Source organism: Dermacentor silvarum, chromosome 3 (assembly GCF_013339745.2).
Source record: "Dermacentor silvarum isolate Dsil-2018 chromosome 3, BIME_Dsil_1.4, whole genome shotgun sequence".
Classification (NCBI taxonomy): domain Eukaryota; kingdom Metazoa; phylum Arthropoda; class Arachnida; order Ixodida; family Ixodidae; genus Dermacentor; species Dermacentor silvarum.
The window spans coordinates 57,982,036-57,995,112 of NC_051156.1; the positions used below are offsets into that span (position 1 = coordinate 57,982,036).

The window sequence follows — 13,077 nt, forward strand, 5'->3', positions numbered from 1 at the left end:
CCATATGTGAAATAAATTATTAGCTGAGGCAGAGTGGATTTTCAGTGCTCCTGCCTGTCTGTTCCTATTTTTTGTAACTTAGTGAAAGGTGCAAAACACTTTTCACATTGCAACAAAGAAAACTATTATGGAGCCAAATACTGCATTACGATTTGCACTATAGAAAAAAAATTCCTTTAAGTGGTAAACTTTTAAACATGGTTCCTTATGTTCTATTTTACACTGCAATGTTGTTGTGAACAAGTGTTATATGCTTTTCTGTGAATTTGCATTCACTGTTATTATTTGTGTGCATTTATACTTGTTGGCAGTAGCCTGATGTGTTATTGAATGTCTCAGTATATTATTGGCTCCTTATGTCTTCTTTACCTTGATACCTTAATACTTTCCCTATTGTCTGAAAAAAAAACATTTATCTAATTCATGCCTCTTGGAGTTCGTCTACGCAAAATTGTTGAGCTGCAGTGGACTACTGTGGGTAAATCTGACTGCATGCAGAATTTATTTAGAGGTATACCGACCATATTCATAATTGCTAGTCTTTCACAGCTTGCACAGTTGTTTTCAAACTTGCCATTGTTCCACGATTATTTCCTGTGTATGGCACATAGCGCTCGACATACACTTTAGAGTTGTTCACTGCTATTGGCACATTTGCAGTCAATAATAAAGCAGCTTTAATTAGCATAGCATACAACTAACTGCTAATGCACCGGTCACCTACAAACTTTTAAGCGACATAAACAGGTGCGTGCACTTCGCAGACTATAGCTAATTTAGCTGTAAAATGGGTGGAAACGGGAATAGCAAACAATAAATTGAAGAGGGAAAATAGAACGCTAATTAAGTTTCCGCATAACTTGGGGTTGCGCTTACTTTGCTGTACAAATGTGAAAAATTCCGCAGAATTCGGCTGCTGCTGCTGGTGATCGTGAGCCAATTTCTCTAGAAAGGTCGATCAAAGGGCACGCTTATAACCAGGGTAATTTGACAGAATTGTTGTTATGCATATCAAAGTGTTGAATATGCATACGTTAGTGGATGCTCTTAAGAAAGGTGAGAATATATTAATCTAAAACTATCACTATAAAGACTGAATAAAGTTGATGTGACCAAATTTTATGAATAAATTCAGCCTTTGGAAAGTTTCTTGCAAAGATTAATTGCGACCATGCATACCTGGGGTTCTTTAGACTGTGCACCTACACGACTGTATTCTTGCATAAACTTCGATCGCCCCCATGCAAAAATGCGGTTGGCATCGAACCTGCAACCTCGATAGCACGCAACGAGCCATTTCTCGATCCACTGGCCGCGCGGGCGATATAGCGAGTGCAGCTGAATTTATGCTGATGATATATATATGACGCAGCTTTAGTTTTATTATTTCGATCGTACTGAGGTGTCCGTGGTTCGACGACCCTCTAAAAGTTGTTTATAAACAAGAGGACGTACACAATATATGTAGTCATGATGTCTGACTATGTATATGCCAAACAGTGTTTTAATTATTAACCCATTCTAAACCTTTTGAAAAATACTACGAGCTGTGACGTACTGAAGATATATGTCCAGAGAAAAACTCTTTGGACGGTATGGTAAAACATTCTTTACACAAAAGTAACACGTCTTTTAACGGTGTATCAACAAATGATCTTTATACAAAAGTAAGAAGGAAGTCTGTTAACGGTGTATTTAAAATATTCTTTATACAAAAGTAAGAAGGAAGTCTGTTAACGGTGTATTTAAAATATTCTTTTGTAAAGGAGAGACACATAGACACAGCACCCGTTCACTGGGCCGGCTGTTCTGGTATGGTATGTCTTACCTGATGGCGCATACCCACTGCGGGGCATTGGCCAAGATTTGGATGGAATTAGGCAATCTTTTTAATACTAAAATCGGTAAAGCTAACTGGAGAAAATGAACAAAAATAAAGTATTTAAGAATTCAAGAAAATCTATTTGAAGCACTTATAAATTCCTCCACGGCTGAGCAAATATCCCTGTGGCACTTTCCAAGAGAGGAGGCTCCTAAAGAAAGGATGTTTAGAATAGACAAGCTTAAATCAAGCTGTGTAAATTTTGATTCTAGAATATTTTTCCTTAAAGAAGAAAAACGGCGGCAGAATATGAAAAAAATGATCTATTGTTTCATCTTCTCCACAGAATGGGCACAGAGGGGAGGGCACCAGACCAGCCCTGTGACGATAGAAGTTTAATATTGGTACCCGACAACGTAATCGGGTAAAGATGACTTCAGTTTTTCTGGTGTGAAAGGAATTTTTGGGCCAAGGGAATAGGAGGTGTCGATATTCTGAGAAATTAGCTACAGCTGGGTTCAAGAAGTCTTGAATAATTGAATATCTCCTGAATCTAGTAGTCGTTAGGTAAGCTATTGTAGGAAGTAATCGTAATACAGGGCCACTGAGGGCCGCTCTCGCGAGACTGTCAGCCATTTCGTTCATGACTAATCCTTTATGTCCAGGCACAAAAAACAATCTAATTAAATTTATGTGGGCAGGCACTAGAAAATGAAATGTACGTAAAAGGTTAGTGACACTATTTGCTGTGAGCGAGGAACATAAAGATAAAGAATCTGTTATTATTACTACCGCCGATATTTATGAATTTAGTTTGCGTAGGGCTAGAACTACAGCTAGAAATTCAGCCAGAAATACGGAAAAGAAGTCCGGAATCCTGATTGCGAATGACCAATCTAGACCAGGAGAGAAAATGCCAATTCCAGATTTTTCTTCACACTGTGAGGCGTCTGTCACAATGACCGTACTTATAGATAAACTTAATAAATGGTCTTGTAATAGGCCGTTTAATAGATTATAAGAAAGGAGTTTTGCGTTGTTTGCGTAGATGTCATCATATATGATTCGTAGGTTCTCTCGCACATCACAAATAGGCGGCACCTCCCAGATACGTACATTTAAGGGATTGATTAATGTTTGTACGAAGACCACCTGGGGTGTATGAAAACGAGGCCAGTGTATTCCGAATAATAGTGCAGGCTGGGAAATGAATATGTATTCTAATCTTGTAATAGGGGATTCATACAATTTTAAGACTGTTTGCACCGTTAGTAAACGAAATCTACACAATATTGAGGGCAACCTGACTTCTTGGTGTACTATGTTATTGGCAACACATTTCGGTAATCCACAACACAGTCGTAGGGCTTCCCGCTCAAGCAGAACAAGGGGACGTAATTTATAAGCTGGCGCACCAGAAAATAATACACATCCAAATTCTAAGATGGGCCGCACATACATTTTATATATCATTAAAAGTGGATCTTTCCGCATTCCTGACCGACTGTTGCACAGTTTACGAAGCATACCAACGGCTCTCACTCCTTTTTTAACTATATGGTCAATATGGCCGAGCCAGCTGAAGGAACCGTCATATACTACACCTAAATATTTCACAGATTCCACTTGAGGTATAGTCTCGAGGCGATAAGATAGTGATATGTTAACGGGATTGTTAAGAGGGAAAACCAATATCGAGCATTTTCTAACGTGAAGTGAAAGGCGAATTTTGTTTAACCAGGTTTCTATGGCATAGAGGTAGTTCTGTAGTCGATAATATAGAGAGTGGATATCACTGTCTGATGCGAAGAAAGCAATGTCATCTGCGTATACGTATGTTTGTACATCTTGATGAAGAGGAATGGAACACGTCAGAATGTTAAAAAGTAATGGTGAAGTGACAGCTCCTTGAGGAACACCACGTGATTGATTATAAATACTCGAGGAAAAGCCTCTTAGAGAGCAGTAAAATGTTCTTCCATTTAAAAATTCATCAATCCAGTTTGAAAAATAATTTGGAATCTCTAGACTTCGCAATATATCTAATACGATTAAGTGTTCTACGCTGTCGTATGCTTTGGAAATGTCCAACGTCACGAGAGCACCTATTTGCCTCTGTCGCCGTGCTTATTTTATTCTACTATCTAAGTCCACGTGAGCATGCCAAATGGAACATGATGGTCGGAATCCAATTTGGCAGGGGCTAAGCAAGTCATTGTTCTGTATAAATTTAATCATACGGGCATATAGAATTCTTTCGATTAATTTAACCAAATTTGAAGTTAGGGCAATTGGTCTAATATTATCTATTGTATATCCTTCCCCGTGATTTTTAAGAATTGGGATGATTTTAGCGATTTTCCACGCAGACGGAATCCATGAAAACCGAATTGAGTAATTTACAACAGCTAAAAGGTCATCAGAAGCTTCGTTAAATAAGATTCTGATCATAGCAGATGTTACCCCATCCACGCCGGGAGCTGAATCTGGAAGCCGCTCCACAATTTCAGCCAATTCCAACATAGAGATTTCTGTAAAATCATCTGATGCCCTTCGTAAGCAAGAACAACTTGGCAATACAGAAGAAAATCTAATCTCTAATCTCTTCGCAATTTCCTCTAGTGATTGTTTTATTTCATCGCTACTTAAGATTATAGAGTCAATATTAATTTGACGCGGAAGAACTTTTCTACTGCGGAGAAAACGGAACAGTGCGCGCTTATTTTTATTGTTAGACAAGAAATCAAAATGCTTACAGTTGAATTCATCTTTGGCTTTAGAAACTGTATATTTAAAGACTGCTCGAAAAAATTTATAGTCACTTCAATTTTGGGGACTCGGGTTATGTAATAATTTTTTCCAAGCAGCTTTTCTCTTTCTGTAGTCTCGGGTGCATTCTTCATTCCACCAAGGGCTGTAAGAATTTCTTTTATTCAATCTAATCTCAAATTGAGCCTTTTTTCGAGAGTTTTCCAAAGCGGAACAGATAATCGTGGTTTTTTGTTCTGTAGGCGCATCAGACAGAGATGAAAGGACATTTCGTAAGCATTTTTTAAAAATGTCGTAGTTTATGAAAGTTCGAACCTGGTCACTCATAAATGTTACAGGACGGGCAACTTCAAATACTATTGGAAGGTGATCACTGCTTGTCGAACACTCAACAGTCGACCAAGAAGTTACGGAAAGACTCGGGCCACAGAATGTAAGATCTATTGAAGAGTAAGATCGACCTCGCACAAACGTAATAGATCCGGAGTTAACACACGTTGGCCGATTGTCCAACGACCAGTTCCATAATCGGGTGCCGCACAAATCTGTTCTTAAGCCCCATGAGATATGGTGAGAATTGAAATCACCTGCGATTAGAATTTCACGTCCACAAGAGTTAATAACACTATCAAGTGTGCTAATGTCCTGTACGCCAGATGGAAAATATGCATTAACTACGGTGAAGGGACAACATCCATGAAGAACTAGCTCTATCGCTAGGATTTCACACTCTGGAGTAGAAACTTGAAATGAAATTTTAGCCTTATGGTAAATTCTAGATGAAATGAGTGTAATTAATCTGCCACCTCTTGTAGGACGGTCTAAACGAAATGATCTGTAAAATTTTATTTGAAAAGATTTCGCAGGATTTAGCCACGTTTCTTGTAACATAATTAAATCAGGATTAAGTTGAGAAGTTAGACAAGTTAAATCTACTGAAGCAGAGTATAAAGAGCGGCAGTTCCACTGAAGCACTTTTAGCGATCCTATGTTTTGGAAAGTGCAGCAGCCGAAACTGCCTTCTGTAGAATGCTTTGCTTTAGCACCGTACTGGACTGACTTTTCTAAGCTTTTGAGTGAGGACCGAGGGAAGAGTCTTCATTGATAGAAGACATGGTTCTTTTATATGCTCGAGAATTTTGTTCCACCTATGTCATTTCCAAATCTGTGTTAATTAGATTACCAGTTGTAGGGCCCGTGGAAGAGGAAGTCGAAGGTTCAATATCATCATTGGAAGGAATCGTATCTGAGCTTTTATGACTAGCTTGGAGCTCAGGATCAACTGTTTGCGTTGTCACAGGAGTTGGGCAGGTAGTTTGCATCAAACGAGACAAATGACTAGAGATGGCCTGTGAGATACATTCACCCAGGCTCATTGCCAACCGTTCCATAGCTTTGGTAACTGCCTTTTCCACAGCGGCCTCTATAGTTGCAGTAAGTGATAGGTCCGTGGTAAGATTTTGTCCGCCTATAATCCCCGCATAGCCAGATGCCCTTTCTATCACAATGTTTATTGCCTCCATCCTAGAGCAGCGTCGTTGGTCTATTATTTCAATCACTTGTAATTCTTGAGCCCTAACAGAACAGTTAGAATAATCGGCTGGGTGATTTCCGTCACAGAGACAGCATCGCTCTTCTTGGGCACTACAATCACTTTGAGCGTGTTCTTCACCACATGCGCAACAACGTTGTCTAGACTTACACCCTGCCATACTATGGCCGTACCGCCAGCAATTACGGCATTGAAGCGGACGCGATGCCAGGGGTTCAACTCTGAACACAAGGGGCCACACCTTTAGTTCTGAGGGGCAGGAAGTTCCAGCAAAAGTTGCAATCACCGATTCTGTTGGGACCCGCTGTTCTATTCTCTGTCCGTCGTCTTTCTTCTCCTCTAGCGCCCGCCTTGCGAGCGCGCGCGGCCAAGTTCACTTCGCCTTGCACTCGGCCACGCTGCAAGTTTCCGGTGCGCTTGCAACTAAGCAACTTGTCCAGGGTTTGAGGTCGTCGTTGTTGATCCGCCCAGCGCGCAACCAGCTTCTCTGGCGGGCGTCACTGACTGCAGCGCGCTGGTTGCAGGTCTCGCCGACGATTATCCCGTCGCTCTTGAAAAAAATACGAGCGAAAATTCTTGACGCCAAACCACAGTTTGTAGCACTGAACGCGCATGGTCGCATTGATCGCGTTCGGTCGCAACGCATCGGTGTGGTCTACGACGCGGCTTCTTAATTGAGGAGGTGAGCATCTGTGCTCGCATGGGACGCAACTTGCGCTTTTGCAGAGTTGCCACTGACGGAACAAGGATCCTCAAGGTGTTCGATGCCACGTCGTGTGCAGTTGAGCTGTCCAAGTTCGAGGCCGGGATACTAGGTGGATCTAGCGGAAGCGGGATGGGAGCGGAAGCGCAAGTGCGCCCGGCGTTTCCCACTAATTCGGATAGAGCCGACGGTGTCAACCGGTGAGACGGCAGCTTCATGTGCACATCCAACAGCGAGCTTGGAGACCGCGTCACTGACTGCTGTGGATAGCATGTTATCGCAGGCTCTGGCAGTGATGATGTGGTGCCTGATGCTGAAGCAGAGTCCGAGACCCGCGGTGGAAAAAGTAGCTGGCAACCGGGGTCTACAGCAGGGCAGGCCGTGATCCCATATGTCAAAACCTTGTCGGCAGCGGCGATTTGGTGTTTCTCCCGAGCTTCTTGGGGCTGAAGTCGCAGAATCTCGGCTGGCGTAGATAACCATGTCAAAGTAGGAGAGGTGGTCGCCATGCGCTTCCCACTGTCTTCGGTAGAGCCGACGGCGACACCCGATGAGCCGGTGTTTGCGGCGCACCACTCTGCCTGAGGGCTGCTGCAGGGCACACCTGCCGCAGCCTCAAAGCGGTAGCTCGCAGGAGCGCCATGCGCAGAAATGAGCTGGTCGGACTCAACGCAGGTACAAGGATGCCGGCCGAAAGCAGCTATGAGCGCTGCGCTCCATTCACGCCAGGACTGCTGCTTGACGCCTTCGTAGGTGTCCCATGCCTTTGCGGCACCCAAAAGTGGTTTGGCTGCAACCAGCCATCTTTTGTGGTCTGGCCAAGCATACCGATCACCCAAGGCATTGATGGTGCGAACCCAAAGGATGACGTCATCTGCAAAGCCACGAAACGGCGGTATTTTTACGCAAGCCGGCTGCTGGAAGTCGCAACGCCTCGTCTCCGCCAGGTTGCTTGTCCAGCTTCCCGTGGAACTAGGGCCGGTGTCCACGGACAGTGGGGTCGTTGTAGGAGCGACAGCCGGTTCTACCACCAATGAAGCTGGGACGGCATACCTTGTTGGCTGATGAGTCGAAGTAGTGCCGGGCATGATAGATTCGCCAAGGGAATTGTGGACGGCGTTCCCAGGTAGGACGGGTCCATGACGGAGGGGCTGAAGCGCTGTCCCAATGTGAGGTGCAACCACGAAACCGCTGAGGGATGCGAATATATTCGTCATAACCTCGATTTGTTCGGTCAGCAGCGAGATGGCTCGCATGGCGTCGGACAAGCTGCCGGCTGAGCCGCCCGTAGAGCCAGGGGCGGAATCAACGTACCCTGAGGCGGCGGCAGTGGCCGCAGCACTCGGGCCAGCCGGACCAGTGGCCAAGGGAGCCTGAACGGCATCCGTTGAGCCAGAACTGGTGGCGTATGCAGCACTCACTGCAGCCGGAAGCATGGTCAGGGGAGCCGGTTGCGCCACTGTAAAGGAGAGAAACAGAGACACAGCACCCGTTCACTGGGGCGGCGGTTCTATTCTCTGTCCGTCATCTTTCCTCTCCTCTGGCGCCCGCCTTGCGAGCGCGCGCGGCCAAGTTCACTTCGCCTTGACACTTTATACAAAAGTAAGGAGGAAGTCTGTTAACGGAGTATTTAAAATATTCTTTATGCAAAACTAAGAAGGAAGTCTTTTAACGGTGTATGAACATATGTTACTAAAATGTAAATGTAGAGTGTCAGTAGAGTAAATAGAAAGTTGGTAGGAGTTCTACAGAATGTTAATAGACATTTTTGTAATGGAGCATCGTTGATCCTCTGGGAATACTTTCACCCTTCACAGTGACAGCGAAACTTCAATTTCAACAGTTGTAGGTTCGGCACATTTCGTCGGACGAAGAGTTCCCCAAGGGAATCAGTACGCCTTGGAGTGAATGGTGGACGGACGTCCTACAACTTGGCTCGATTAGAATTTCACGCTGCGTAAGAAGCAGTCTCCAAGAACTCACGGATACGACGCAACTCCATATTTCTGAGAATGCTAGTTTGAGAGCGGCTAGATGAGGCTGCTCGATTCCATTTTTGTCACCAAAGCACTCCTTGAGTATATCGGCAGCATCATCATACCAAGAATCAGATGTTGGCAATAGCGCAGTTGCCGCCGCGGCTTCTCCAGTGAGATACTGTCGTAACTAAAAAAAGAAACTTGTTGAGGAGAAGGCGGTATTTAAATGAACTGCCTGATCGAATTGCTCCTAGAATCCAGTCCACTGATTTATGTCGCTGATTAAATGTTGGCATATCAAGCTTCGAAAGACTCGTCGATCCAAACGGTGCGCTAAGGCAGTGTTAACCGAGACGTTAGGCTGCACAGATGATGATCGCGCAGGAAAACCCTGGGCTCTCTCGGGTCGTTCCAACGCCTCAATCCGACACTTTCTTTCGGCAAGCATGCTGATTGCCTGATCGTGGTACTGAGCCGTAGTCGCGTACTCCACTTCTAGCTCATCATCCGGTACGTGATCCTCGATCTCGTCACCAATTTTTAGAGCATGTCGTTGTTTGAAGACGGTCACGCATATCTTTAAGCTTGGGGATGTCAATATCGGGCGCATTCAGAAGAGACCTGGCTTCCTGAACGATCGTTCTGTTTTGCGCTCGTCGGGCTGCTCGCTTGGTGTTCAGACGTTCCTTTAGTCGAAGTTGCGTGCGATCGTGCAGCTGACTTGCACTGGAGCCAATCGTCACGTCCGCGTCTATTGTTCCTCACCACTTATGGCACAGTATAGCGCCCCATGCGAAGAGAATAGGACGTGTCTGCACGGGGTTTTCGACGCCAAAATAATATTGCCGCCTGCATACCGAGAACGAAAAGACGCCCGCCGCATCATAGCTGTGTTCCAAAGAACCGCAACAACACAAGCGTCAGGCAAGGTACCGTAAGGAAACGCTGCGCCGCACATGCCCACGCCACGTGCTGACAGACCACCGACGGCTTGTGCTCGAGAATCGGAGGAATGGCACGTGACAGGCGGCGACGAAAGAGAGAACGACGTTATAAGAAGCGACGCTCTAAGGACATTTGATTGAGGGTTGAGTCGCTTGAGTTAACGGGCACAGGTTCGCCCTGAATGAACCAGTTTTCTTAGAAGCTATGGTCGTAACTCTTGGTTACAATATTAAAAATGCGAGAGACTTGTTGTTGTTGCCTCGAAAAATGACTGGAACATTAACGGCCCGCTCGAACCTCATCCTCCTTTTCTTTTCACTACGAGCGCCCATTCTTTATTCCAGCACTTCCTTTTATACACTTAGAAAAGAGTTGGCCGAACTGATACAAGATTAGGGACAGCTTTGTTTTTCTTAGTGTCCAGTGCACATTTCGTTTGCGTTCATTGTTTCCATTGCTATGCTAGCTTGTCACCAATTACTTTCACTTCATTTGGTGACAGTGTAATAGCATGGTTCTTGCACTTTTTTTTTAAATTTCAGCGTTACAGCTTGTACCCAGTGATCGGTCTTTCATTTACTGTCTTCGTTTCGTTTGCTTATGTCTACATTAAGAAGAATTCCGCCAATCTTTATAGTTTCGACTTATTAGTAGGGAAATATGTATCAAAGTATTGGGAATGTGCATCACTTATAAAATGAAATTTCAATTAAAAAAAACAAAAAAAGATCAGGATATACCTATAGTTGCTTTACGTGCTGCTTGAGCTTCCTTTATTTAGGTATGATGGTATGTATGATGAAATAATTAGACGCTCACTATTTCTCTAAATTATATTTCCTGCGCAGTGAGTTGCTTGGCATATATAGGATGCGTTTTTTTCCCTGTAAGGTATTATATGCAAAGACTTCAGGCAAACTCCCATAATTCACGCCACCTGAACCGCTAATCTCGCGTTTCCTAGGTGCGTCCCATCTCTTCTGTACCTGGTAGGACGAGCATGCCTTGTGTTCTCAATTCTGCCGGTGATGAAAACAAGACAAATCTACTGATTCAGGCCCTAAACAGCACCCGACTATTAGGATGAAACGATTGGCGGTACTGCAACTGATCGTGCAGACAAAATCTTTATTCACGTACCGCTTCCTGCACTATATATGCCGTGAGCTACGGGATCTAGTGACCTATAAAGACTACGCTCCGAGAGTCGACGCTTTGAGAAACGCCTAACGTCTCCTTGCGATGCAGGCCAGAGAGTGAGTAAGCCGTATCTCCGCTGTTCGTTGTCTAGTTATTTGAGACGCGCCTTCTGCTTCTATGACGCATTAAAACGGTCTCACTTCCTATTCACATGCACGGCGACATCGTGGTGCGTACAGCTAGGTTTAGTAGTAAGTTTAGCTTCCGCGGCAGATGAGCTCTTGATAGGAACACGGATAACGCGTCCTTTTCTGGTGGACGATCCGCACGTTCAGTTACATAAGGCTATAGGGACAGATGGAGAGATAACAGCTTTCCGCTCGCATTCCTGTGCGTCGCAATACTTATTTTTCATTTCTCGTCTTCATTGGTAGGCTAGAAAACATTCTCCTCTTGCGATCCTCCCCTCGGATGCTGGCACACCTACACGGTATATAAACTCGGAACGAGGAGACGTTCACCATTCCTCGCAGTCCTGAGCATTGTAACGTCAAGTATGAACACAATGGTAAGGCTTGGTAGAATTGAGCTGTCGTTCCCAATTTATACTTACATATTGAAAGTTATACCTTCTTGTTTACTACGTAGTTCTATTTCAAATAAGAATCAAGCAGTATTAGGCACGCGATTAGTATTCGCTTCGGTAACTCACTTTTCGGCATTGTCTAATGCTCTTTACTGTTCCAGCATAGGCGATAACACTTACTGGAGTCTAGGTGAGGAAGGACCGCTGCAACCGCTAATTCTTCCGAACTATTTTGTTGTGAATGGCATAACCCGCATTTATCAAATAGCGTAAAAAAGCGCATTTTTACGATGTGCAATCTACGCAACCATCGTATTTTACATTTGTAAATGAGAAATTATTCTGTATTTGCGTCGGAATTCAAAGGTCGTTTTTTTCGCATATTTATATTCGAATCGAATTCGGAATGCTACTGTACCTATTCCTCAACTATCTCTCCTCGCAAGGACTTCGTATTTAGCTCGGCGAAATACTGCGGGTGAGTCTAGTGAGTTGTATGGCAAAGGACGTAGCTGCAGTCTCGCTTCTTCAAGTCATTCTATATCGGTCACACGCTGACAGTATCACTGACAACACTGTAATATGGCGCCTGTGAGCTTAGGGTGAGGTCTGTGTAGATAACCTCACAAAAATGAGGTTATAAAGAATAGAAGACACTATCCTGCCATCGATATAATAACGCACCGAAATGTATGCGGAAACTCATTTGTGTGCCTGTGCTTTTTTTTTTTTTGATGCCTTGTTTTCTATCTACACTGCCTGCACCATGCTAGTAATTTCAGAGATCATAGCACGCATGAGATACATTCACTATTTCTAAATCTTGTTCTGCAGAGGAAGCTATTTGCCTTGCTCGCCGTACTCGCCTTGTCCACGGTGTCCCCAGTAGCAGAAGCAGGGAAACTTGGCTACGGCGGCGCTGGTTACGGAGGCCTAGGATACGGTGGCCTAGGATACGGTGGCCTCGGCTACGGAGGTCTCGGCTACGGAGGACTTGGTTATGGCGGCCTAGGTGGCGGCCTAGGTGGCGGCCTAGGTGGTGGCTTGGGCGGTGTCGGCGGCGGTGTAGGCGGTGTAGGCGTCGGCAGCAGTGTTGCTCTTCTTAGCGGCGGGCCTGCCTTTGCCAAGGCAGTGGCCGGGCCAGCGTTCATCGTGAGGACGGTTCACCACGTCAACAAAGTCAGCGGTGGAGGAGCTCTTGTTGCCCACTCTGGTCTCGGAAGCGGATACGGCGGCGGCTACGGAGGCTACGGAGGTGGTTATGGTGGATACGGCGGCGGCTATGGAGGCTATGGAGGATACGGAAGTTACGGAGGCTATGGAGGTTACGGAGGCTACGGAGGTGGCTATGGTGGCTACAAAGGTGGTTACAAAGGCTAATTATTGAGTTCGTTTATTTACTGTTCGGAGCATTGCATCAAAAGAAGAAATCACCTGCATAGACTTGTCCCCGCAACAACTACGATGCATTAACAGTCGTTCGAATCATTTGCCACTGGTGGTTTGAAGTGTGAGATGTAAAGGCGGAGCCAGTTTACTTCGCTGTAAGCCTTCACAGCTCAAAAAAGCAGCGGAGGATTT

General features: G+C 44.9%; 1 protein-coding gene across 1 annotated transcript; it reads left to right on the forward strand.

The window, feature by feature from the left end:
* The first annotated feature begins 6,843 nt into the window (after positions 1-6,843).
* Positions 6,844-12,876, forward strand: LOC119444380 (ctenidin-1-like). Its single transcript, XM_049664572.1, has 3 exons — positions 6,844-6,996; positions 12,331-12,454; positions 12,509-12,876. Exons 1-3 carry the CDS (start codon positions 6,844-6,846, stop codon positions 12,874-12,876), a joined length of 645 nt encoding a protein of 214 aa, XP_049520529.1.
* The last annotated feature ends 201 nt before the right edge of the window (positions 12,877-13,077 follow it).